General features: G+C 36.7%; 1 protein-coding gene across 6 annotated transcripts in view; it reads right to left on the bottom strand.

Annotated features, from left to right (window-relative positions):
• The window catches only part of ttn (titin), a 324,330-nt gene that overhangs the window by 101,616 nt on the left and 194,898 nt on the right, over positions 1 to 27,816 (bottom strand). For 2 of the 6 annotated variants that reach the window (XM_033023847.1, XM_033023848.1), the window contains 23 exons: positions 24,318 to 24,398; positions 23,735 to 23,809; positions 21,075 to 23,369; positions 20,381 to 20,431; positions 19,074 to 19,469; positions 18,558 to 18,827; positions 17,897 to 18,172; positions 16,333 to 16,469; positions 16,106 to 16,232; positions 15,742 to 16,008; positions 12,752 to 13,018; positions 12,291 to 12,554; positions 12,052 to 12,191; positions 11,718 to 11,844; positions 11,295 to 11,561; positions 10,938 to 11,204; positions 10,560 to 10,826; positions 10,271 to 10,410; positions 10,008 to 10,134; positions 8,622 to 8,764; positions 6,272 to 6,395; positions 5,911 to 6,177; positions 3,640 to 3,737 (listed from right to left, as the gene is read on the bottom strand). In XM_033023847.1, the coding sequence (XP_032879738.1) occupies positions 3,640 to 3,737; positions 5,911 to 6,177; positions 6,272 to 6,395; positions 8,622 to 8,764; positions 10,008 to 10,134; positions 10,271 to 10,410; positions 10,560 to 10,826; positions 10,938 to 11,204; positions 11,295 to 11,561; positions 11,718 to 11,844; positions 12,052 to 12,191; positions 12,291 to 12,554; positions 12,752 to 13,018; positions 15,742 to 16,008; positions 16,106 to 16,232; positions 16,333 to 16,469; positions 17,897 to 18,172; positions 18,558 to 18,827; positions 19,074 to 19,469; positions 20,381 to 20,431; positions 21,075 to 23,369; positions 23,735 to 23,809; positions 24,318 to 24,398 (6,473 nt within the window). Of the gene's footprint in view, positions 1 to 3,639; positions 3,738 to 5,910; positions 6,178 to 6,271; positions 6,396 to 8,621; positions 8,765 to 10,007; positions 10,135 to 10,270; positions 10,411 to 10,559; positions 10,827 to 10,937; positions 11,205 to 11,294; positions 11,562 to 11,717; positions 11,845 to 12,051; positions 12,192 to 12,290; positions 12,555 to 12,751; positions 13,019 to 15,741; positions 16,009 to 16,105; positions 16,233 to 16,332; positions 16,470 to 17,896; positions 18,173 to 18,557; positions 18,828 to 19,073; positions 19,470 to 20,380; positions 20,432 to 21,074; positions 23,370 to 23,734; positions 23,810 to 24,317; positions 24,399 to 25,154; positions 25,650 to 25,993; positions 26,066 to 27,816 lie in introns of all 6 variants that reach the window. The other 4 variants (XM_033023845.1, XM_033023846.1, XM_033023850.1 and 1 more) reach the window with 4 other exon arrangements.

Below are 27,816 nucleotides of genomic sequence, written 5' to 3'. Positions count from 1 at the left end.
CATATTCAGGAGGGGAAGGGGTAGGTAGGGGTGGGGATGGTGCAGATGTTGATGGGATTTGAATTCTCCTGTTTTTGATAGCTTACAATCTCAGTTCCAACTGGTACTACTAAACATGGCAATTGTATTTGATGAAGGATTTTCTCACTTTGAAGGCAAGAACATAAAAAATTAGGAAATGGTAGAATTAGGCGATTTCACCTCTTGTGCCCACTCTGTCATTCAATAAATTCATGGCTGATCTTCCAGCAGATTACCAGTTTTCTGCAGGAATCCCATAATTTTGTTAACATTTAATGATCTGTGCCTTGAATATATTCAGTGATTAAACTTCCACAGCTCTGTTGGGTAATAAATCACTCCTGGGATTATGACATTTCTTCTCTTATCTGATCTGAATGGCAACCCTTTATTTTGAGATTGTGATCCCAGGTCACACCGAGAGGGAGAATAGAAGGAGGACCTGGCGTGGGGGGACCGCCGAGAGGAAGAATAAAGGGGGACCCAGCGTGGGGGGACCACGGGCACTAAGGGGATTACAAATGGAATACGTTGTGTTGCAATGGTATACTTTGCAACTTTGTCAGCGCCCTTTTTGTGGCAACTCTTTGCATACCTTGGGTATGAAAAACAAAGAATCTCACTGTGACATTTCACATGTGATAATAAAGTATCATTCATTCATTCAGGTCTTTCACACACCAGCCAGCAGAAACAATGATGCGGCATCTACCTTATAGAAGTGGTTTATCTTTCTAGATTAATTTTTTAATTGATATTACAATGGCTACCCCGTCCACTGCAATCTTCAACAGATATATATATGCAGCAGGTAATGTTAGTGTTAAAAAATATATTGAATCATAATTGTTGAAAGAACACAAACTTAAGCCACAAAATAGAGTTAAAATGGAAGCTCAGGAATTGATTCGCCAAGTCTCTATTTCAAGCTTCAGGCTTTTAAACTATCAATAAGAAATCTTTACATAATACTTCAGCACCAGAAAAAAAGTAGTGTTCATAAGAGATAATAATTGTGCACATTTATATACATGTTTTTCCCCCTTGAGAAAGGAGAAAAACATAATAAATTTAGTAGTAACCAAATGATAGGGAAATGCTGAGGAATTTTAGATATTCTTGTGAATGTCAGCACAGGCAATTTGCAGGTTATGTGAGGGTTCATTTCCTGAGAAATGTCCATAAGCCAATTTATCCATGTCAGAAACATCTGTTTTCCATTGCTACCTGTACAAACTCGTTATAATTTTTGTATTTCATTGAATAAGCACCTTAACTCCTTAACCGCTTCATTACTTCTTTGCCCACCACTGTGCAGCTATGTACAAATCCAATTCAATTTACAAATTCGCAGGCGGCACCATCATTGTGGGCTGGATATCAAATAATGATGAGAGTACAGGGAGGAGATTGAAAACCTCATGACCTGGTGTCGAGACAACAACTTTCCCCTCAATGTCAGCAAGACAAAGGAAATAGTGATCGACTTTAGGAAGCGAAGCGATACACATACTCTGGTTTGCATTGATGCCACCAAAGTAAAGATGAGAGTCTAGGACTAGAGGCCACCGCCTCAGAATTAAAGGACGTTCTTTTAGGAAGGAGATGAGGAGGAATTTCTTTAGTCAGAGGGTGGTGAATCTGTGGAATTCTTTGCCAGGCAAAGTCAATAGATATATTTAAGGCAGAAATAGATTCTTGATTAGTACGGGTGTCAGAGGAGAAAGCAGGAGAATGGGGTTATGAGGGAGAGATAGATCTGCCATGATTGAATGGCGGAGTAGACTTGATGAGCTGAATGGCATAATTCGGCTCCTATCACATAATCTTATCATTGAAAGCTTCAAATTCCTAGGAGCAAATATCACCAACAAATTGTCCTGGACCACCTACATTAAAGCAATGGCCAGGAAAACACAACAATGAATCCACTTCCTTAGAAGGCTTAGGAAATTTGGCATGTCCACAACAACTCGCACTAAGTTCTGCAGATGCGCCGTAAAAAGCATTTTTTCGGGATGCATCACAGCCTGGTTTGGGAACAGTTCTACTCAATACCGCAAGAAATTGCAGTGTATTGTGGTCGCACTCCAGATGACCACACAAACCAACCTCCCTTCCATTGACTCCATTTACGCCTCACACTGCCTTGGCAAGGCCACCAGCATAATCTAGGACGAGTTACAGCCCTGAAACTACTTTCTACCTCATTGGAGACCCTCAGACTATAGGCTGATTGGACTTTTCTGACTTTAACTTGCACTAAATGTTATTCATGATATTCGCTTTATCATGTATCTGTACACTGTGGATTGCTCAATTGTAATCATGTATAGTCTTTCCGCTGTCTGGTTAGCACGCAACAAAAGCTTTTCACAGTACCTTGGTACACGTGACAATAAACAAATTACTTAACACTAATAATTAAACTAATGGAACATATACTGGATCTAGTAATTAATGACTATCATGAAACATTTTATGATTACTGGCTTGAAAAATGTTTGGGAACATTTTTGTAAGTTTGGTTTTCTGTAAGTCAGGTCATTCATACCCTGGGAAGCTGCTGGAAATGGAAAGAAGGCTTTTGTGGGGCAGGAATGTACAATAGCAATTGGAAAGCAAAATCAACAGTGTTTAGATAAAACATGTAAGGGAGCAAAGAATATTTAGTTTATCTAAGACATATTTATCCCTTTTGTCAGTGACTAAACTTCCATAGTCCTGTTGGGTAGTGAAGTAGAGAGAATGCAAAGTTTCTGAGATGACTATAACACTATTAAAAGGATGCTATGAAATATTCAAATAATTATAAAAAGTTACTAAAATTAAATGAGCCAGTTAATGGAATAAAGGAAACATGACTAGTTTAATACTGTTCGCCTTAAGAGAAATCAAAGGAATATAGCCCAGCTCGCTATCTTATACCAGAGTTACATCATTACTTTGTGTAGTATATCAATAAGTTAACCTAAAAAAAATTGAGAATATCTATTCAAAGCTACATGATCTTATCGATTTATTCCAAGCATTTCTAAATAGGTCAAATCAGTCCCTGTATATACCCATAGGGCAAAAAGTAGTACAGGAGCACCACCGATTTTCTGGTAACTGGTGGGCCGACACCTCCTTAAATCCGGACAGAATTATGAAAACACACTTGAAATCCCCACCGAAAGTCCCTTCGAAAATGTGGCGCTTAGGTAGGTTGAGGTAATCGATCTCATCCTCATTGGGACTTCTGCACCTGATTGGCGGGTCACAACTTGCTCCCTGCGGCCAGGGCTCTGGAACTCCGGCTCGGCTGGAACCGGTGGGTCCGTTCCCATGGCTGAAATCCGCGGCCAGACTTCCAATCGATGCATTAAATTTGTCCCCTGCATTTTCCTCAAATTTATCTCCATTTGATTGTACTAAATGTGTTATATGACAGCAGCAATATATTGCATTTTCTGTACATAATTTTGTTCCAACTTAATGGATCAGAATTTCAGATGCTTCAGACCAGAGATGAATTTCTGTGCAATGCTATCTCGACATTTGCTTAAATATAAGTTACTGACTTATTAACATCATTTAAAAACACAAACAGATATGATGATTTAAATAAAGACAAACCTTTGCACTTTCACGAGAAACTTCACATACAAATTTCGCAACCTCCTTTTCTTTCACCTCAAGATCAGTGAGTGGCTTTGTAAATTCAACATGAGGAGCTATGAAAGAAACAGACTTTCTTATTGGCAGTCACATTACAATTTATAATGTCATTAATGAAGATCTGAAGAATATAGCAAAATAGCAACCAATAATCAGGCAAATGTCATTTTGATCTTACTAGTTTCTCTATTTTCCTATACCCTATCTTATGTTCGTATAATATAATTTCCAGGTCTGATCATCCTGAAACCATGTATAAGTAATGTTACCACATTGAATTTGGGTCTGCATAATTTTTATGCTTATTTGGGTGAACAAAGTCAAACCATCTTTATGCTCTCATATTTGAAATGTGCATCATTTATTTATGCATCTCAGTTCAATCGCTTAACAGTTTTCACAGTCATGGAGCTGTACAGCGGAAACACTCTTTTTGTCAATGAGGACCAAGTTGGTACATTAGGCTAGTCCCATTTAAATAGTTCTTTCTTACATCAAGCCTATGCCCTATAGATTTAGAATTCTTTAACATGGGAAAAAAGCTGTTCACTTTATCCATGATCTTGTATACCTCAATAAGGTCCACCACTCATCCTCTTACATGCTAAAGAAAAAAGTCCCAGCCTATGTAATCTTCTCTTATACCTCAAGCCCGCAAGCCCAGGCAACAACTTGGTGAATTCCTTCTGCGCTCTTTCCGGTTTAATAACTTCCATCCCAGAGCTTGGTGACCAAAACTGCAAATAATACTCTAAGTGCAGTCCCACCAAGGACTTGTACAACTGCATCATGATGCTCCAACATTTGTAATCAATAACTTTCCCAATGAAGGCAAACATGCCAAATGCCTTCTTCACACTTCCACCTGACTCGTCACTTTTAGGGAACCATGCACATGTACTCCGAGATTCTGTTTTGCAACACTCTCCAGGGTTCTGCCGTTTACTGGGTCAGACCTGCCCTAGTTTGACATACTAAATTGGAATATCTCACACATGTCAGAGTTAAATTCCATTTGTCATTCCTTAGCCCACCTTCCCAACTGATCTAGATTTTGTATCCAAAAAGGCATATGTGCTTTCAAGGGGAATGGGCACAGGAGATTCCTGCACTCCATCCTATTCCTTTTATCCTTCCTGGTGGTCACCTATTTATTTTCTGCCTGCATCTAAGGTGTGATCACCTCACTGTATCTCATTTCGCAGAAAATCCTGAGGTCATCGAACTTCAACTGCGTTTTCCTCACGGTCAGTCAGAAGCTGCAGCTGGGCGCAATTCTCACAGATGGAGTCCAGATGAAACTGGAAGATTCCCTGACTTTCCACAGCCTGCAAGTGCAGCATACCAATGCTCTAACTGCCATCCTTACTGCACTTTGATGAAAGAAGGAAGTCACTTTAAAAAGTCCTTATCTTGATGTCACCCTTTGTTCTTCCCATTCGCTGAAACCTCTTGAGTCAATGCCTCAACACTAACCCTCAAACACAGCACTTAGCTTTTACTATGATAGTTGAGGGATAATTTTTTAATAATTTAAGAACTCTCTGGCTTCTTGCTTGTTTTAAAATGATTACTACCTCTTTCCCCAAGTCTTTCCCTTTACTTATGATCTATCTTTATACTATATCCCTAATTCCAGCACAATTTAAGCACACTCCCAGTGATACATTTCTTTGCATTCTAAGTGCCCTGTGAAAGAACTCTCTTCCCCACAATGCTCCTTCAAACACAAGTTTAATGCCTTAATCTGCTTACCCTATGCCAATTTATTTGGGACTCCGATAATAATTCTAATAAAATATCCCCAATCCTGTTCCCTAATTTACTTTTTAGAACACTACAAAAAGGGCCTCTTACTTATTCATTCCTCTTCCATTTATATTTGAGAGTTTCCAACTCACAGTACAGCTCAATGTTTTTGAACTGAGTCAGAGACATCCAGATGACATGAAATTGCTGTCCACAAATTCCCACATTCTGCAGTTCAGAGACATGATCTACTCAGCCATTGCTTCCTGTGTACTACTTATTTTAGGTCAGTTTGATTTCTTTACACACTAATTTGATTAAGCACTGAAATGGCAGGTACATTTTAAAACATATTTACTCCTTAAAAAGCACATGAACCACTATTTAAGCTGGAGGCAAGTGACTACCTTCATTTCCCTCTATATTAAATTCTCATCTAACCAAACTCTCTACTCTGAACATGGTATACTATAGACTTACGTTCCACAGTGAGAAAACAGGAAGTCTTGAAGCCTTTTGCATCGCAAGTATATGTTTTGGAATCTTCAGGTTTGCAGTCATGAATAATAAGCCTTCGCACTCTTCCATCAGCAATGAAATCATGCTGTTTGGTTTTATGAATTTCCTTTCCATCCTTAAACCAAATAACCTCGGCATTCTCTCTGGACACCTCACACTCCAGTGTGGCTGTGGTTTCCTCTTCAACTGTTAGGTCCTCCAAAGGTTTTGTAAATTCAGCTGGTGGTTCTGTGAAATATTTCAATGAAAGTAATGCAATGCCAAATGTACTGTTGTGGAAGGACAATATTTTGATATTTAATTGAATTGATGCATTACTTACCTAGAACAATAAGCTTGGCAGATGTTGTAAAGTCCTTAGCAGTAAGTTTAACTTCACCAGCTTCATCAAGCTGGACGTCTCTTAGAGTGAAAGTGTGCCTTCTGCCTTCAGCGCGAGTAACAACCTAATTCGAAATAAAAGATTAAAACTGTTAGCAAACTGAGAATATGAGTATTTGTCATATGAAAAATAACTAGGCAATTAACTACTGGCAAGACAAATTATCTAGTTCAAATGACCACTGGTTTTTAATCCTAATAATCTTTTATAATTCTCTAAACTCTGAGGTATTTATTGAAGTCATTAACAAATGTAATAGCTACAAAACATTAAAAATTGCATTTAAGTTCCATACATTTTAGTTTCATAAATGTTTGAACTATCTTTAGCCTTCTCTTTATTATATGCTAATATTTTTCTGGATAACAAATGTATATAATTAAAAGCTGAATAACAATTATATATTTTTTTGTTATTCTATTTTTCAATCTGATTTTAATACTCCAGAATTAATAGTCCATTATCTTAAGTAGTCTAAAAGATAACAACGGATCTATTTTTCATAGCAGCCAACCATGTATACAGTTTTAATTTTTATAAAATGACACTGCACTACGGTAAAATTGGACAGTACTGATTTTAATGATCCTTGCTTAAATGCTATTCTGAGGTTTCATTAAGATTATTACGATTTGAACAACACAGTAATGTCTATGCCCTAGTGGTATATGTATGTGAATGCTATTTGTTGTCAAACTGTCTATACCCTGCACTTCAGGTGTTTCAAAAATTAATCTCTTGCTCCTCATAAGATCATAAGTGATTGGAGTAGAATTAGGCCATTCGACCCATGAAGTCCACTCCGCCATTCAATCATGGCTGATCTATCTCTCCTTCCTATCCCCATTCTCCTGCCTTCTCCCCATAACCTCTGACACCCGTACTAATCGAGAATCTATCTATCTCTGCCACTGAGTTTGCATGTGGCAAATAATTCCACAGATTCGCCACCCTCTGTCTAAAGAAATTCCTCCTCAAGTGTTCAAGAGAGTTCAACAGACATTTATTGTCACATGCACCAATTTGTACAGTGAAATTTGGGCTACATTATAGTCATACAAATAAAAAACACAGCACATGTTAGACTTTAACATAAACATCCCCACACAGCGGAATCAAAGTTTCCCACTGTGAGGAAAGGCACCAAAGGTCAGTCATCCTCCTCATCTCCTTCCTAAAAAAAGGTTATTTAATTCTGATGCTTTGACCTCTAGACCTACACTCTCCCACTAGTGGAAACATCCTCTCCACATCCACTCTATCCAAGCCTTTCACTATTCCGTGCGTTTCAACGAGGTCCCCCCTCATTCTTCTAAACTCCAGCGAATATAGGCCCAGTGCCGTCAAACGCTCGTTTGTTTCCATGCTACATTTATATTTCAATGCTGTCAAATTTCAGATCAGTACAAATATAGTTTTACAGGGCACCTAACTGAACAAAATTTGTAGATTGAAGTGGTATATATTAAATCATTTATATAAAGATAGCAAATTACATAAGTACATTTAGGACATTTAATCTCAAAATGATGGCTCTGCTAATGTTTCTGTAAACCATAAACACCATCATTAAGATAAACAAAAATAGAGTTAGATCATGAAGTAATTTCATTTTAGTATTGTATAACAGATTTCCTTCTTTTGTTTTCTGTGGATGTGAATTAATTTAAACAGAAACTATGGAATTAAGTGGTAAAATATGTTTAATTCTATTTGATGGAAGGACCTTGTTTTGCAGAAAAATGTCAGTGCCTTTATATTTTTGTAAAATAATTTAAGTATATTACTGTATAAGCTGTTGACAACAAGAGACAAGTGCTTTTCGACGAGGTTTTTAATTATTACCTTTCACATTAAATGATCTTTAGAGGTATAGACATCATGGTTTTATGTGCAAAACAAGAATAAGAGAACATTATTGAAATGTATAGGTCTTTTTGGGCCTGACTGGTAGATGGAGAGATGATGATTCCCTTGGTTCAGATGGTTGGAAGTAGTGTTCACAATCTCAAAAGGCTTAGTCGCTGAATTATATGATCTTATTGGATTAGGGGAAGCATAAGAGGGTGAATAAAATTTTACTGATTCCATTTTCCAAAATTTTATGATTGTATTTTTTTTTCATTTTTAATCGAACACTTTCCAATGAGTCAAAAAGTCAACATAACATTTTAATTGCTGCACTTAAGTATTTAAGTGATTCAAAATAACCAGAGAGGAACTTGGTTTATTATATTACAATGGATTATGCAAACACAAAAGTGACAATATAAAATATATATCAACATACTCTGTCACTGGGCTCAAGTAACTTGTTCTTCAAGAACCATTGGACTTCAATTCCTTCATAGGATAGTTCACAATCGAAAGATGCCGAATGTCCAGCAGTTACAGTCACATCCTTGAGGGGCTGGAGTAAGCTGATCTCTCGAGCTTTAGATGAAAAAGACATTTTATATCTCTTAGCTTCAGGGGAACAGTCCCTTTAATTTTGTTTTCAGCAGACTACAACCCTTTAATTATCTATATGAACAAACTGAATTTAAACCCTATAGTGCACATTCCATAACCTGCAAAACAACACAACCAGCAGCAAGTCTGAAGCACACAGGCACGGAACTCGCTATCAAAATATGGAGGGAACCGGGGGACAGGGGGGACACCATTTTTTGGCGGCTGCGCGCACATGCGCACACTCACACACACATGCGCGAGGCTTCGGAGGCTCAATCCAGCACTAAATGCAGATCAACTCTGCCTGTCTCGCCGGGTTAACCTACAAGCCCTGACTGGACTGACGGGATACCAGCGCTGCTTCTCCACGCTGGACATATTTCCCGCAAGCCCAGGCAGGTTAACCTGGTGGGACAGGCAGAGTTGAGCTGGGTTTAGCGCTGCTTCTCTGCGCTGGCTGTGGGCCTGGGGGTACAGCTCGCGTCTCACTCCCGACCTCTCTGGCCACCCGTGGGGGGGGGGGGCACTCGGGTGGGGACGGGACAGCGCCGGAGATCCGGCCGGGATCGATCCTGGCTGGAGATGAGGCGCAGGTCTGTGCCACGTCTCCCTCCCCCAATCACCGCACTCTATCCTCAGTCCCAACCCCCCCCACTCCTCCCTCCTCCAATGATCGCGCTGTATCATCATGTCCCACCCCCATTGCCTAATGACCGAAATCTCTCTCGTCCAATCGGCGCCCTCGATCAGTGGTCCCAACTCCACTGTCTCGCAGAAAGCGGAGATTTTAAGATCCGGATGACAAAAACTTGGGTGGGATGTCCCCCACCTCTCAAAACATTGGGGGGACGTGTCCCCTCTGCCCCCCCCCCCCCCGGGTCTTCCGCCCCTGGTGCACATCAGAGCTATTATCATTGTTACTTTAAGGCCAAGTGCCTAAATTAACACCAGAAATAGTTAAATAACTGTGACCAGCTTCTGACTGCCATTTTCAAAAATGCAGGCCTAGTATATACGTGACGTCCATATGCAAACCTGCAACTTTAACCACAAAAATATCGGTTGGTTTTAGATGGGAGGCTTGCAGCTGTTCATTAAGTTCAGTTCACTATGAATATTCATTAGTAAAAGGCAAACATAATGTTGGGAAATCGTAAGTATCAAGTGCAGTTTTTCTTGACTAGTAACAGTAATGATGAATTAACGTTAATCACATATCTACCTTTGACCCTCAAATGAGCACTGGTTTTGGCATTAGCAGCCTGGAATTCAACTTCACCCGCTTGATCCATTTGCACGTTGTAGAGTATAAGAAAATGTTTTGTGCTTTCCTTTTTAATTTCACAGTCCTGAATTGGAATTAAACAAAGTCAAAGTGTTAAGGAAGGAATACAAAAAGGTAAAACTTCAATAAAAAACAATTTCCAGCATCGGCAACCCTTGCATCTCTGCAAAACTTCACCAATTGCTAATGTTAAAACTTACAGCAGTAGGACGCAATTTCTCCCCCTTCAGCTTCCAATTGCCATGTACATCATCTTCAGAAATTTCAGTCTCAAAACGTGCAATTTCTGTTTCTGTGACTTCAACACTGTACAGTGGTCGCAACATCTTAATATCACGCTCTGAAACGCAATAAAATGTAATCAAACATTTCACCCAAATGTGTTTAAAATACCATTATTTATTTTCTTCATGGTTCTGAGTGCTATCCGTAAACAACTCCAAAAGACACTGAATAATAGGCTTTACAATGGTATGCAGCAATTTTTACCTTCGATGTTTAGATTGGCTGATGTGTTATCAGAGCCACAGTCACAAGAATATTGCCCCTGATCATTCTTCATAGCTCGTTTCATGATCAATATTCGTTTCCGACCATCTGTTTTTATCTGAATATTCTTTGAAAGAATCAGTTCTTTTTCATCCTTAAACCATTTAACTGGAGCAGCAGATTTACTGACTTCACACTGGAAGACAACTTCATCTTTTTCTACAGCTGTGTAATTTTGTAGTTTACTGATAAAGTATGGGTCACCCTCTGTGAAAATCAAAAAGTGAATCAAGTTAGAAGCAGTGAAGATTAAATAAAGCATTTTAGTTCAAAGCCTAATTAACAAATAACTTGTGTGTTTAAATACATATCATTTACCAAGGACTGTAAGTTTAGCCTCTGAACATTTGTCCATTGCTTCAATTTTGATGAGAGAAGTATCATCAATGGTCACATCCTTGAATGTGATGGAATGGATCTTAGGCTCGTCTTTCATTGTCACTGTTCGACTTGGATGTAGACGGATGTCATTTTTGTACCATGCAACCTGAATGCTTTCATGCGAAAGCTCAGCTACAAATTCTGCAGTTTCACGTTCCTTTACAGTCTGGTCTTCGAGAGGTTTGTTGAATTCAAGTCGTATACCTGTGAAAAATTAATGATTTGAATTTAATTCTACATTAATAAGAAAATAGCTTTAACTGGAGACGTTACAGTTTTGGTCCTTTTACTTGCCTTGGATAATTAGTTTGCCACTTGTCCTCTTATCCTCTGCTTCGAACATGTATTTTCCTTCATCGTCAAATGCAGCTTCTTTAACTACTAACATATGCTTCATCCCTTCTACTAACATTTCAAATTTATCATTAGGTTTAATTTCCTCACTTCCTTTTAACCAACGGAAAGTCTTAGCCTCTCTGGACACTTCACATTCAAACTTTGCTTCATCTTTCTCATATACTTTTACATCATTAAGTGGTACAATGAAGGTGAGTGGAATTTCTGGAGGGAAATGCAGGAAATTGAAAAAATTAGACCGTTTATGTTAAATGCTGAAATCATTCATGCCATTGTTAAGAATATACAAGCTGAAACTACATTTGCTAAACACACCAAAAGATAAATATTTGCAGCATTTTCAAGTGAATTACAAATTACCTTTGACTTTCAAATTTGCTGCAGATTTAGCATTTGCAGCCTGGAAAGAAATTTCTCCAGAATCACTTAGTTTGCAATTGTAAAGGGTCAGAATGTGTTTTTTGCCATCCTCAACAATCTCGCATTCCTGTAAATAAAGTAAAGGCATATTTGGATGTCAATATTTTATATTAAAAATTGTGCAATCATTTCCACCTCAAATACATATCTATATTATATATATATATGTAATTAAAATTAACTAGCACAATTCTGAGCAAAAATTATTCTCGCAGAATTATTCCGAAAGAGAAAGGAACAATTAAGTTCAAACCAAATAAAGAAAACAACGTACAGGTGACATGAGCAAAGTTTCTCCGTTCAGCTTCCACTGGAGATGTACATCATCTTCTGAAATCTCCACTTCAAAGCGGGCTGTTTCATCTTCGAAGATTTCTAGACCATGCAATGGGCGTACCACCTTGATGATACGAGCTGTAATCACATTAGTGATAAAAATTGTTGTTTAAGGTGCACATTTAGAAAAAAGCTGATAATGAGATAGCTATACATACTCATTCATAAAGTATATACCTTCAATGTTGACAGAAGCTTTTGTCTTGTCAGTTCCACAGTCACATTCATAATCACCCTTGTTCTTATTGTCAACTTTTTTGATTGTCAAAATACAGCGTTTCCCAATAACTTTCATTGAAATTGTTTTTGATGCTTTGATTTCATTGCCATCCTTTAGCCATTTAACTGGCACTTCTTTGCTTAGTTCACATTCAAGACTGATGTCATCTCTCTCTACAGCAGTATAATCTTGTAGTTTCACAGTGAAATATGGGTCAGCATCTGTGGATCAAAGAAAAAGTTACTATTTTGCCTGAAGAAAGATTGTTTCTTTAATAGAATGTACATTGTTAAGACTTCCAACAACAACATATTTATTTTAAAAATATTTTTAAATATTTTATCCTCACCATTATGCTAAGATCTGAACACATTGATTAACAGCAGAATTCAAAACAATCGCTTGACTCAATCCTCACCTATGACATTCAGATTACATTTCGTGGCGAGCTGGGCAACCTCTGCCCGTATCTGACATGTGTCATCACGAGTTACTTCTTTAATTTCTAACGTGTGCTTCTTCCCATCACTGGTAATCAAATTAGTTCTGCTTGGATGAATCTTGATTTCATTCTTGTACCAAGTCACTGGGAGATTTTCATGTGAGAGTTCAATTTCAAAGTGAGCCGAGTTGCCTTCTTTGACTGTCTGATCTTTCAGTGGTGTAATGAACTTCAATCGCATACCTGAAGTATAAAGTCATAACGAGCATTTATATTACAGTAGTTTAAGATCAAATAATTAATTATTCAATTCAAATCAAAATCTTGAAAGGTACATGAACTGCTATTATTTGCCGATGGGGCAAAAACTGCAGATGCTGAAAATCTGAAATATAAAACAGAAAACGTTGGAACTACCCAACTGGTAAGGCAGCATGCATGGAATAACAAACAGAGCTAATACTTAGGTCATAGACTCTGTGTCAGAACCGGGCAAAAGAGAAACCAAGCTAGTTTTGTTTTGCAGAAAGGATAGGGGGAAAATAAATAAGAGGAAGGGAATATCTCTGATTGTATGCCGCTAGGATTGTGATGGGAGAGCAGAGTTTGAGGAAATAAATATGTTTAGGATTCAATGTTGAGTCCAGGCTCCAACATTCCTACATCAAATCAAATCAAATCAAATCAAATCAAATACGTTTATTGTCATTGCACAACAACTGGACAGCGAAATTTCATTGCATCTCCTTCAGTGGTATACATAGAAGACATAGGATAAAAGATTAAAAGAACAAAAACACAAACAACCATTGACTCTAATATACCGGCAAGATCAGTAAATGAAATTAATAAATAGATAATAGATTTTTTTTTTTTAAATTGCGCATTATATTGCACCATGAATTGGGTTGTGTTGCCCGCCGTGTTGTCTATCTGAGTTTAGTTCTTTTATGGCACATGGGTAGAAACTGTTAATTAATCTACAAGTGCGGGCCTTCAGAGACCTGTATCGCCTCCCAGAGGGCAGCAGAGTGAAAAGGTGGTTGGCTGGGTGGGATGTCCTGTTTGATGTTTGTGGCCCGGCATAAACATCGGTCCCTGTAAATGTCATCCAGGGAGGGTAGTTGAGTGTTTGTGATGCTCTGTGCTGTTTTAATAACTCTCTGTAGTGCCTTCCTTTCAGCCACAGTGCAGCTAGCCAACCACACATTCCTACATGGAAAATGAGACACTGTTCCTCCTTAACCTATCTCTATAATAACTGTGTTCCAGGACTCTGCAACTGAAAACAAACTTTTCTTTACTATCCATAAGACCATAAGACATAGGAGCATAATTAGGCCATTGAGCCCTTCTAATCTACTCCATCATTTAATGATGGCTGATCTATCTTTCCCTCTCAGCCTCGTTCTCCTGCCTTCTCTCCATAACCATTTAACCCTTACTAATCAAGAATCTACTAATCGCTCTTTTAAAAATACAAAATGACTGGATCACCACAGCCATAAGTGGAAATAAGTTGCACAGATTCACCACACTCTCTGCTAAAGAAATTCCTCCTCATCTCCTCGAAAAAAACCTTGCCAGTTATTTAAAAACATTTTTTCATCTTAAACATTAATTTGGTTTCTCTTTCCATAGCTGCTGCTCGATGTTTCCACATATTTTGCTAGTTTGTGTATGATGGAACTCCAGATGCTGGTTTACACCAAAGGCAGACACAAAATGCTTGAGTAACTCAGCGGGACAGAAGAAGGATCTCGACCGAAATGTCACCCATTCCTTCTCTCCAGAGATACTCCCTGTTCAGCAATTTGTGTCTGTTTTGCTAGTTTTACTTGTCAGCTTAGGTTCATTGTTCTATCCTCTGAGCACTACAAAACTGAAACAAGCACTTCAGTGCAATATTGAGGGATTGCAGCTTTTTGGGAAATATTCTTAAACTTAGGACTATATGCCTCCTCAAATGGAGTTGAAAGAGAGTAAGGGAGTTTTTTCCTCGTCTCATGGCCAACATTTTTCTCCTTGATTACCATTAACTTAGTTTATGGTCATAAATTTATAACAATTAATGGGAATATTGTGTTTTCTCTATGTTACTTCTATGACTCTACTTTAAAAAAGTATTTCAATCACTGAAAGTAAGCATGCAGGTACAACAGGCAGTGAAGAAAGCTAATGGCATGTTGGAACTTCATAAAAGGAGGAGTTGAGCTTAGGAACAAAGAGGTCCTTCTGCAGTTGTACAGGGCCCTGGTGAGACCACACCTGGAGTATTGTGTGCAGTTTTGGTCTCCAAATTTGAGGTAGGATATTCTTGCTATTGAGGGAGCGCAGAGTAGCATCACGAGGTTAATTCCCAGGATGGCGGGATAGTCATATGTTGAAAGAATGGAGCGACTGGGCTTGTATACACTGGAATTTATTTACACTGGAAGGAAGAGAGGGGATCTTATTGAAACATATAAGATTATTAAGGGATTGTACACGCTGGAGGAAGGAAACATGTTCCCGATGTTGGGGGAGTCCAGAACCAGGGGCCACAGTTTAAGAATAAGGGGTAGGCCATTTAGAACGGAGATGAGGAAAAACCTTTTCACACAGATAGTTGTGAATCTGTGGAATTCTCAGAAGGCAGTGGAGGCCGATTCTCTGGATGCTTTCAAGAGAGAGTTCTTAAAGATAGCGGAGTTAAGGGATATGGGGAGAAGGCAGGAATGGGGTACTGATTGTGGATGATCAGACATGATCAAATGAATGGCGGTTCTGGCTCGAAGGGCCGAATGGCCTACTCCTGCACCTGTTGTCTATGCACCTTAAGAAATCTTGAGTCAGTGAAAGCTACTAGGTTTCACAAACATTTGTCATTCAGGTTTAACATACGCAAATGTAGAAATATTTCAATTAGATGTTACAGGCACATTCAATCGAGTTACAGTATAACTATGTTAGAAGACAAAATGTACCTGTCACAGTGAGTTTTGCAGTTGATTTCTTGCCTTCAATTTCAGCAGTATAATCTCCTTCATCATCAAATGTTGATTTATTGATAACAAGAATCTGCTTCTTTCCATCTGTGACTAAATCATACTTTTCACCACTCTTAAGTATGTCACTGCCTTTCATCCACAGAATTTTGGGAACCTCCTTGTTAAGTACACACTCAAACCTTGCCTGATGTTTCTCTGGAACGGTCACGTCTTTCAATGGTGTCGCAAAGTCAACTTCTATTTCTGTGAACATATTATTAGTTAAAGTTAAATTAAGGAAAACAAACTGGTCAGTCCAATCACAAAGAAAACTTTGAGATCAACAGCTATCGTTGGTTACCTTTTACTCTCAAATGAGCAATGGATGTTGCATTGCGTGCCTTGAAGACAACTTCACCAGCTTGATCTAGTTTGACTTCATGAAGGATCAAAAAGCGTTTATTACCATCTGATTTCATTTCACAAGTCTGTAAAATAAAGATCATAATTTATTGTTTTGATAAGCGGACTATGTCCTCAAATTAACATTTTTCACAATAATGTTTGAGGATTTGGAGAAAGGCTTACAGGTGATGGGCGCAGAATCTCTCCCTTCAACTTCCACTCAACTGGAACATCCTCAGAAATCTCTGTTTCAAAGGTCGCTGTTTCTTTCTCATAAACCTCCACACTTTGTAGTTCTGTAAGTATGTCTATCTCTCGTTCTATAAGTACATAAAATATATTTTTTCTTCATTAAAGTAGAAAGCTTATATCAGACCACAAAATGTAAAACATTTTCATGAGTTCCCGACTTACAGAATCATCACCAAGCTGTATTAGGGGATATCAGGACAGATAACTAAATGCAGGAGATTAAATGTACAGAGCAGGTGGAGTTTGAATATATGTGGCAACCACAGCTGTGTTAATGTTTGAAGCAAATGGTGAAATATGTTGCATGGTCTTAACATAACTAAGCTTCAGATAATGGTGTGCAGACGCTCCTCCGAGATATTGCTGGAGTGAAACTTTGACATCCCCCAAAACACAAAAATTAATTCAACAATTTTACATTTGATTACATTTCATTGTTTAAAACTAAATAATTAAAGAAAAATCTCTTCATCCCCATACTGCAGGTCAGATCTGATGCAGGGTCATCACAATAAGACTGGGTTCTGCTGCTGAATTCCATCTAGGGCGCAGCTACAGAAGCAGTAGCATTTGTTACACTGTACATCTCCCATGACTCACGGCAGATCTGTAGGACTTGTTTCATTTCAAACAGCTGAAGCAGCACAAGACCAGTGCAGCCTTTAGACCTCGTCATCAGCTGTGAGGATAGAGTCAGGATAGAGACCTGATGCTGAAACTCGTAAGGATCATCGCCTGTCTCCAAACACGACTTCTATAGATGATGATGAGTGAAAGGCCACTGTGTATTTACCCGAGTGACAAAGTCAGCTCATCCCAGATGTTCAACAATGGATTATTACAGGGCTCAATACTTGTACCTATACATTTCAATGTCTCAACATGCTAGCAACAGAGTTATGCAAATTGTATAAGTGCTTGACCTTGTTTTAAACACAGAAGGGGCTACTGAGAATGACACTGTGTCCTCTCTGAACAGGGACCTAAGGATCATGAAGGAATATTAATGGAATTAGAGATTGAAGTTAAAACCCATAGAAACAATAGCCATTATTGTTAATGTTTCTTGTTGAAAACTGTGCTGCCAACCAAATTTCTAATTCAACAACAATGTGAGAAACACACCACCAATGTTGGAATATAGTTAGAAATGATTGATTCTAGGTGTTCTCACAATTAAATTTGGAACCCTGGGCATGTCGCTGTATCAGATGAAACATAGGCATAACTCCTGTTCCTTGTTTTGACAAGTGATAATCCACTGGTTCAAGGGGGTAGCTCATTTCTACCTTCTCAAAAGTAGTTAGGGATGCTCAATTAATGCTAACTATACCAACCATTTAAAAACAAGTGAGATTTACAATATTGATTAAAAACTATGGCAAAATGAATTAAATATTTGGAACCTACAATTATTATTAACATGGATATAACCAGTAATGGAAGAGCAAGTATATTTTTATATTTATATTTCTGCAAGTAACAGAAGACTTACCATCAACTATCAGATTAGCTGAAGAGGCTTGTCCTTCCACTTCTATTGTGTATTCACCAATATCATCTGGACTTGCATTCTTCACAATGAGAGTAAGAATTTTACCCACTTTCTTAATTTCAATTTTGTCATTGGGTTCCATTGGAATCTCCTGATCACCTTTGAACCATTTGATATTTGGTGTGTCTTTAGCAATTTCACATTCAAAAACAGCAGTTCCCTTTTGCTTGACACGTTGATCCCGAACAGGTTTTACAAACCATTTCCTGACAATCTCTGGAAGATTAAAAAAAAACAAATTGAAATTAATTCTCAAATTATTTATTTCCTATTGCTTAGGTATATGAAAGGAGGAATTTCTTTAGCCAGAGGGTGGTGAATCTGTGGGATACATTGCCACAGACAGCTGTAGAGGCCAAGTCATTGGGTGTTTTTCAAGCAGAGATTGATAGATTTCTGATTGGTAAGGGTGTCAAAGGTTACAGGGAGAAGGCACGAGAATGCTGTTGAAAGGGAAAAATAAATCAGCTATGTCTGAATGGTGGAGTAGACTCAATGGGCTGAATGGCCTAATTCAGCTCCTATGTTTTATGGTCTTATAAGCATCCATCTGGCTGAGTTATCCAGCAGCTCTGCATTTGTTTTATCCAACTCTACTAACCTTGCACATTAACTTTTCCTGCACAACTTATGTTTGCAGTCTCAACTGAGTACACTCCAGCATCTTCAAAGTCAGAACTTGTGACAGTAATGGAGCGCTGTAACCCGATGACACTAATTGCATATCTGGTCTGTGTGTCATCAATTGGTACACCATCCTTCTTCCAAACCACAGGTTTGTCTTTAGTCAGCTCACAGGTCATATATAGGGGCTGTCCTGTGAAGATAGTGGTTTCTTCTTCCAATGTTTTAAAGAAGGCCACTGGTGATTCTAAAATAGTTAGGAAAATAGAAAAATATCAAAAAATGTGCAATGTCTTCAAAAGCCTTTTGTAATGACTAATCCTTCAAGCTTAATAATTTTGACTGCATAGACTTACTAATGAATGAAACAATGAGGAAAAGTATGTAACAAGATTTGCTTAATAACAATTCCAGCAGGATTCTTAAATTGCAGCTTTTATAACATAATGAACAGTCTTGTTTTTGGCTTGTGTCATGCAGGAATGAAAAATACCTTTGACAATTAGCTTTGCTGTGGACGTCTTTTCTTGCTTGCCGAGGTGGCCTACGCAGGTATATTCACCCATATCTGAAAGCTGAACATCAATGATATTCAACTTTCTATCCTTGCCATCAGAGGTGAATTTGTGTTTTGGACCTTCTCTTATAGTGCTCCCATCCTTCATCCAAGTTGTTAATGCTGTTGATGGTGAAATCAGGCATTCGAATAGAGCAGAGGTGCCTACTGACTCCGCTTCGTCCAGCACAATATCTTGTAACTCTTTGACAAATTTCAGCGGGACTGCTTTAAGTTGGAACCCTGCAAATGGCGGTTCCTCTGAAGGTGGCCTCCCTCCACCTGGTTTAAGTGCCCTCTTGTCTGCGTCTCCAGGTGATGGTGTCTTTCTCGCTAAAATTCAGAGTTGAATATAAATATAATGGATTTTATTGGGTTTTTTTGCATGCTTATGAAGTGGATTTTATTTGAACCTAACATTTGGATGCAATGTGTCACTTTCAGTTGATAAATTCAATGACGATGTAAGCTGAGCAATGAAATTGACTAGCTAATATGGGACCAAGCTCACCATTCAAAGTCTATGCATTCCATCATGCGATAATGATTTCAGATGGCAAGATTTGAATCACACACATCCATTATAATTTCAGCTTGAATAGATTTGCAATCATGGATTCAGATATTACCGAGTAATCTTGAATAGTAACAATTGTGTATAGTCCAAAACACTGCATTTTCCACATATTAAGAGGAAGACACATGCATTAAAGTACCAAATATAATATTGCACTATCAATCTAATTATGAGCATGGATTATACTATTAATTTTTTGCTTACTTTTAGGGAAAATCTTCCCCCATCAACCTTAGTTGCAAAAGATATACAGCAGCTGTATGCAAATACATTACTTATGCTCAAGTAAGTTGGATTAGTTGCGTTCCACATGTTACGTTATGGAGCTGCAGGCATGTTATAGGGGGGCAGTACATGCAAAATTAAACAAGTTGTTATTCAATTTGCTCAGCCACTTTGTCAGTGGAAGGTCAAACAAATGGTTTGACATTAAATTCTTAAAATAACATTAATATGGCAGAGTAATTAATTTTGTTTACTCGGACGTAAATGAAATGTAAATAGGGTGCCCAGAAAAGCATTAGAATTTATCGATATTGTACTTTGAATCAGTATTGCAAATACAGTATGTGCACTTGATGTTTTGTGGTGCATGAGATACAAATATGAATGTTTACAATCAGGCATGTATTCTTATTGTGACTAAGTGCAACTTAGCCCATCTCACCTCGTAATAAGCCTCTACCCTTGCTGGCTTCTTCAACTGGTGCCTTAGCATCTGTAGTGAGATTGTAACATAATTATCAGTGCATCATTACTGTCTCACAAGTCAATAATTGTAAATTTTTTCTCATAATTAGAGGATAAAATGATGAGGCTAAAAAAGTGTATTGCATTTAAATGCAAAATATATCATATATAATATATATTACATATATTACGTATGAAACTATAAATGCCACACAAAAAATAATAAAAAATGATACTTTCATTTTTTTAATATACTAAACGAAGGTGTATTCATGCAACCAGAGGAGAATTAACATGAAAAAGATGTATTTGGTTAGAATGAGAGAAATATAAAACCATATGATTTGAATGGTAATCGGTCTTTGCCTTACAAAATATAATGAAATGATTTAATTAATTCATAATCCTGTTAATAGCAACATTAAAGCAATTTAAGACAATTTATCCTTGGGAGCCATCAGACTATGTGGACAAAACATAAGCCACAGACATGAATTTACATTCAACACGACAGCCACAATACATCATGCACATAAACACAACTCGCATTGCCAGGAGAAACAAATACGTTTAACAAAGATGAACACACACAACATAAAGGAACATTTATCCATTTTTCAAAGCACAAGATATGAAAAATCAGTTTGGTGGGTGTGCAGCAGTCCTCTCACCTCGTCGTCTGTAAGGCTTTGAAGGAGTCTCAACTGCACCTTCATGCAATTCTTCATCATCTTCATACTCCCAATCAGCTGATGAGCCACCTTCCTCCTCAGTTAATTCCCATTCCCAGTCTTCTTTGCCCTGTAATTCCTCTATTGACATTTCTTCTGATTCTATTTCATAGTCTTCTGATGATGATATTCTCTCAGACGGAAGTTTTTTCATCGGTACTATCTCCTGCTCTTTATCTGTAGGACTCTCTTTGTCAGCTTTAAGATGTGCGGCATCTCTGGGAGTGAATATTTTCTTTACAGGAATTTGCTGTGGCTTTTCTTCAGCTGCAACTTCCCTTGAGGGAACCTTCTTCAATTCTAGATGATCTTTTTGATCTTCCAAAACTGGAGTTTTTCTCTTTCCAGTTTTATATTGTACTGTATCAGACAAATCTCTGGGAGTCAGTACTTTCTTCATTGGTATTTTGTGATGCTTTTCTTCCACAGCAACACCTTTCGAAGATACCTTCTTAATTTCAATATGATCTTTCTCAGCTTCTGGCACTGGAGTTTTTCCCTTTCCAGATTTATAATGTACTGTATCTGACAAGTCCCTGGGAGTCAGTACTTTCTTGATTGGTATTTGATGCATTTTTTCTTCTGCTGCAGCTTCCCTTGAGGGAACCTTTTTAAATTCTATATGATCTTGATCTTTCAAAACGGGAATTTTTTCCTTTCCAGTTTTATAATGTACACTATCAGACGTATCTCTGGGTGTCAGTACTTTCTTCATTGGTATTTTCTGTGGCTTTTCTTCCACAGCAACACCTTTTGAAGAGATCTTCTTTATTTCAATATGATCTTTCTCTGCTTCTGACACTGGGACATTTTCCTTTCCAGTTTTAAGGTGTGGAATATCAGGTGTATCTCTTGGGGTCAATACTTTCTTCACCGTTTTTTTCTGTAGCTTTTCTTCAACCAGAATATTTTTTGATGGGACTTTCTTCAGCTCTAAACAATCCTGCAGTTCCTCCTGTTCCTGTAAATCTGTTTTTTTATTTTTGTCAATTTTAATATCTGCAACTGATTGTTCATCTTTAGAATCTGCTGTAAGCTTTTTTGTCAATTTGTCAATCTTTTGTGGTTCTTTTTCACCTAATGATTTTCCTCTTGAGCGAATATCTTTCTGGCGGACCATTTCTCGTTCTTCTTTTGTAATAGGAAATTTCCCTTCACTAATTCTTAAAGGAATTTCATCATCTTTTTCTTCACAGGGAAATGTCTTAGGAACACCAATTTCTTCTGCAGTGAATTCAGGTACTCGTTTTGATGCAGGTGTTTCTAAAACGATCTCCCTGGGTACTCCCTCAATTGGAAAAAAATCTGTATCTTTCAATATTTCTTTTTTAGGAGATGGTTCACTTCTTATTTTGGGAATACCAATTTTTGTGAGATTAGGTGTTTCTGTTTTCTCCCCAACAGGCTGAGGAAGTGTTCTACTTATTTTCAATGTCTCATGCTTTTCTTCTTCTTCCTTTTCTACAAAAAATTTACTAGGCTTTGTCAATGGTGGGGTCCTCTCCTTCTCTGTATCAGGAACTTCAGCCTGCCTTATTAATTTTTTCCCCCTATCTCCTATCTTTACAGAAGCTGCTTCCGATCTAGTTACAAACATGGATTTCTCTTCATTTTTTCCAGCTTTAGGAACATCAACCTTTTCCAGAATCATTTGTTCGCCTGTATCTTTTTCATCAATGCATATTTCATTAAGTTTCTTTGACACACCATGTTTTTCTTTTAAAGCTTCTTTTTTAGGAGTTATCTCAAACTTTTTGAATTGCACCTTATCTGCTTTTTCCTCTTGTCTGGAAATATAATCGAGTTTCTTAGATGGTGCAACTGGTTCTTTATCCACTTCCTTCAGTGCTACCTTACTCATTATTTTTGGTAATATTTTCAAAGCTTCATCTTTTACAATGGAGATTTCCCCTTTATCTTTGTCTATTTTATGAATCTCATCAACCACCTGTACAATTACTTCTCTTTTTATTTCTATCTCTTGTAAAATGAAACCTGTTGTTTTTGGCAAGGTATAACATTCATCAGCTTCAAATTCTTTAGGGCTTTCAGTAGACCTCCTGAGTTTTAACCCTATGTCTTTGTCATCTTCTATATGAAATCTTGCTTCTTCATCTTTCTCTTTCTCTGGAATCTTACTACGTTTCTTCAAAATTGAAATTTCTCTTTCTTCTATTTCTTTTGGAATATGCACTGCAGGTTTTAGTTTCAAAGATGACTTGGGTTGTTCTGCGGCTACAAAGGTTTCATATTCAATTTAGTGACAAATTAACAAAGAATTTTGCAATCTCCTAAAAGAATAGTCTAACATCAAAACAGTCTCCAAACCACACTGGTTCACCAAATAAAAACAGACCATGAAATCTCTCCATAGTCAACAACATTTCAAAATGAACACATTAACAGAAAGAATCACAAGACAAGTTACATAAATTGTAACTACTTCAATGGACTGAAGAGACAATTTGATACAACTAGTACACAACATTTAGGATCCAGGGGAAATCTATATAATTTTAGTTTTACACACAAAATTGAACAAAGATTGTATATGTTGAATATTTTTAAGTTTAAATACAATAAGGTTTGAGAAATTGTACCTTTAAGAGATTTCTTGACTGGTCCTGGTGCACCGATAGGAAGTGTAGTAATAGGCACTTCTTCAGTTTCTGTCACTTTGAAAATAAAAAACAACAATTTTATTAACCTGAAAGTCAAATCTTAAAGTTCAGTATTATGTGGAAATGGGATCCTCCTATTAATAATAACATTTAAAAAAATGTATGCATCCCATTGGATGACATTATAATTCTGTTTCATTTTCCTTCTATTTAAATCACATTAAAGTCATACACCTTATTAAATATCTCCGATAACTAACATCCTGACATTTTCAAAGAAGCAATCACATAGATTGAATTTCAAAATTATCAATTAATATTTTCAGTTATGATTACATTTTATTACTAATTAGATTGCAAAAATATCTCCTGGTGGTAAAATGAAAATGAGGGACAGTTAAGTTCATGAAAAATTAAGAAGAATAAGCAGCATTAATTCAGCAATGAAATGATGAATTGAAAGAAGCATGAACAACAGCAAATGAGGAAATATGATGAAATGTAGAATGTTGGATGGATTTTTCACATGATACAAGATGATGAGTGACACTCATTTGTATACCTTCCTCTGGTTCCAAATCTTGTTTCACTGGAGCAGTTACTAAATCAGCTTTAGGTTCAATCTTCTCGGCAACTGTAGTCACTTCAAAACATATTATTGTTCAAATGTTTAGTTTTTATCCATATGATCTAAATCACGAACAATTTTAACTCCAAGTAACTGGACATGTCCTATACTCAGTTATAAAAGTAATTTTGGAACATCGTTAATAAAGGTCGGTTGAATGGCCATTTCTTAATCGTGTAATGAAAATTTTAAAAGGAACAATTGAGTGTTAATTATTTATATAGTTTTAATATTCATGCACAGGCAAAGATAATGGCTAAAAAATGGCAAATATATCTATAATAATGTGGCCTATGAAAATCCTCCAAAAATCTACATCAATCATTATAAGCTTGTTTGGGCAAGAAATAAGATAATTACTATAGAATCTTACTTCCTACACATTTTTATCTGGTTAATCCAATTTTGGCCTTTGTAAGCCAACATCCACATTTTACTGAGGGATGGTAAGAAACCTTATATCCAGTAATAATTGGAGAACCTGTACTTTGATCCCATTAACAGATTCGTTTTGTGAAGCATTCCTAAAATGCTTAAGCTTGTAAACTTTTGTACTCCATAATAAATGTCAACAATAAGATATAAATCAAGACAAGAAAGAAGAGATCCAGGGCAACTAGATAACTTGGACATAAAATTATTACGACAAGCTGCGTGCCTTGTAAGGAACGTCCTTAAAAATCAACATTCAACATTTCCTATTCACTTCCACTGATTGTGAAATGCAGCAGCTGCTTTTAAACAGAATCTTCTAATAAAGTAATTTGATACCTTTCTGTGTAATAATTTGCATCTTCACTGGAGGTGCAACTTCAGTACGTTTTTCACGTGGAATCTTCTTATCAGCATCAATAATTCTACTGGGTAATATTTTCTTGTCAACTTCAACAACTTCATCACGTAAAATCTTCTCTGTGGACTTAACAACTTCATCAGTTAAAATTATCTCATCAGCTTCATGTAAAATCTTCTCATCAGTTTCAATTATTTCTTCAGGGAACATGATCTTGTCCACCTGAATAGTTTCTTCAAGTAAAATCAATTCATCAGACTCCGCACTTTCCTCATAGAAAACAGATTCACCAACTTTGATAATTTCCTCACTTAAAATGTCTTCATCGGTCTCAACACCGTCCTTGGGTAAAATGATGTCATCAACCTGATTTGTTCCTCTGTATGGAATTCTTTTGTTGGACTCAATAATTTCTTCATAATAAATAATTTTGTCAACTTCTGTAGTTTCTTCATGTAAACCTTTCTCGAAAGCTTCAGAGAGTTTGAGGAAAAAGTTTCATAATTTTAGTTCAAAGTTTAAAAATTGGGTGGAAAGAATATAAGACCAACAAACTTTACCACATAAAATGAGGTTATTTTTTTATAAAAATGGACACAAATATCAAGATACAAATATAATATAGACAAAACATCACACAGATAAGACTAACACCAAAACAATAAAAATGCAAGAAACAGGAAAGATCATGATGAAATGAGTTAAAACATGGAAATGGAATACACTAGTTATTGAATGAAATCCATGGAAGATTGAGGTTATTATCAGTATCACATGTGGCATGATCATGTAGATGAAGGAACTGTTACTTCAGTACCTTTTACTGAAATAATCTTGTGTTCTGCAAAGGTGGTTGGAGTAATCTTTTCAGGCATAGGTTTTCTGGCAACTTCAAACATTTAAAGACATGGTTAGACATTATTCAAACTAATCTAAGCTACATTCAAGATCTTTTTTAATAACAAAACACAATAGTAACAATGATATATGTATCTCCCAAAATGAAAGAGCAAATGTATATGGAATTCACAAAACTGAAAGGTAATTTGGCTCACACCTCTATCATGATGCCTATCCATATTTTAACCTTTTCCTCTCCTAATCCCATCTGCATCAATCCACTACACCACTAATTTACCAACCATGTTAACAACCTTTGTGACTATTTCATATTCATGTCATATAGTGTTTGATTCCCTTACTAATATAAATATAAATATTTTCCCAGAATCTACCTTATCAAACCCTTCAGAAATATGGAATACAATGATCGAATTTTTCTGAAGTCTTTCCCAACAGTTGCAGCCTCCCAATTTCATGATTATTCTTCCAATCCTTTTAGTTTATGAAACTTTGATATCCTGTTTTAAAGCGGAATCATGCACTGGATTTCAATGTGCAGTCTATTGGTTTCTTCATAACTCTACCAATAGTCATCTGCTTTTCAATTTAATTCTATTGAAATTAAACATTGTCTCTTTTGACTCAGTGGCTATTTTTATTAATCATTTGAAATGTGGCTTGGGGCATTACCTACTTTAAATCTACTTTAAAAAATGTATGTTAATTCTCAAACTTATACATTTACCTGTACATGTATTCCATTTTTACAATGTGTTAAGACATTTTTGAAGCACAATAACACAATAATAAGACCGACAGGGTAGACATAAAATACATGACTACAAATATACAGATTAAGACAAACATCCCAGCATTGCACTGGTAGCACTAAAAGAATAGCAATCCAAAGATGTGACGTTCCGAGGTAGGTTATTAAGAGAAGATTCCTCTGTCACCCCGCTATCATACCCCCCCCCCCCCCGCCCCCACCTCACTTGGAAAAAAAGTGAAATATGCAACTTAATTCTGAGGTTCAAAGCAGAACTTGTGTATCAAGGCAGGCCTTTCCAATTTTTCAAGACAGACTACTATTTTTCAATCACATTAAACACCAGCAGAAATCACTGGTGTTGTGCACTGGTTGTGCACAAAGAAGAATTTAAAATATATTACTCATTTAATGCTTTTGAAATTTAGTTTGATTGAAGATAATGGAAGTGAATTTCCAAAGTGAAATAGTGCACAAATGGATACATTTCTACCTTTATTTCATTCTCATTCTATATTTCCCATAATCAGAAAATATGCTACACCAAATGACAGACAGAGAAAACAATTAGCACAACATATATATATATAACTGCTTTTTCAACTGTCTTTAAATAATTAAAAAAGACTGCATATTCTTTTTAAAAAGAAAATCTTATTTAGCATTAATAAAAAGTTGATAAAGCTGATAATTAAATGAAAAATTAGTAAGCATCAGAAAAGTATATTTTGGAATATATTTTTAAAAATTGATTTAGCAGAATTCAATAAAATATAATGTTTTAAGAATGCAGTACAGTATGATTTTATGCCTATAAACCTATAAATATCACTAAATTTCTAAAAATGCCAAGAAATTCTACAGGCAAGGAAAAGGACATATAGATCCTTAAGTCTGTTCTGCCAATCAATATCTTAATTTTGTATATTTTTAGTTCGAATCATTTTCCCAAATGATTAATTGATTAGGTTGATTAATTCAATTTGTTTCTTAGGCCTTCAAATTGGAATACATTCATTGCGTTCTTT

Source organism: Amblyraja radiata, chromosome 7 (genome assembly GCF_010909765.2).
Source record: "Amblyraja radiata isolate CabotCenter1 chromosome 7, sAmbRad1.1.pri, whole genome shotgun sequence".
Classification (NCBI taxonomy): Eukaryota; Metazoa; Chordata; class Chondrichthyes; order Rajiformes; family Rajidae; genus Amblyraja; species Amblyraja radiata.
This window is presented reverse-complemented; position numbering and strand designations above follow the sequence as displayed.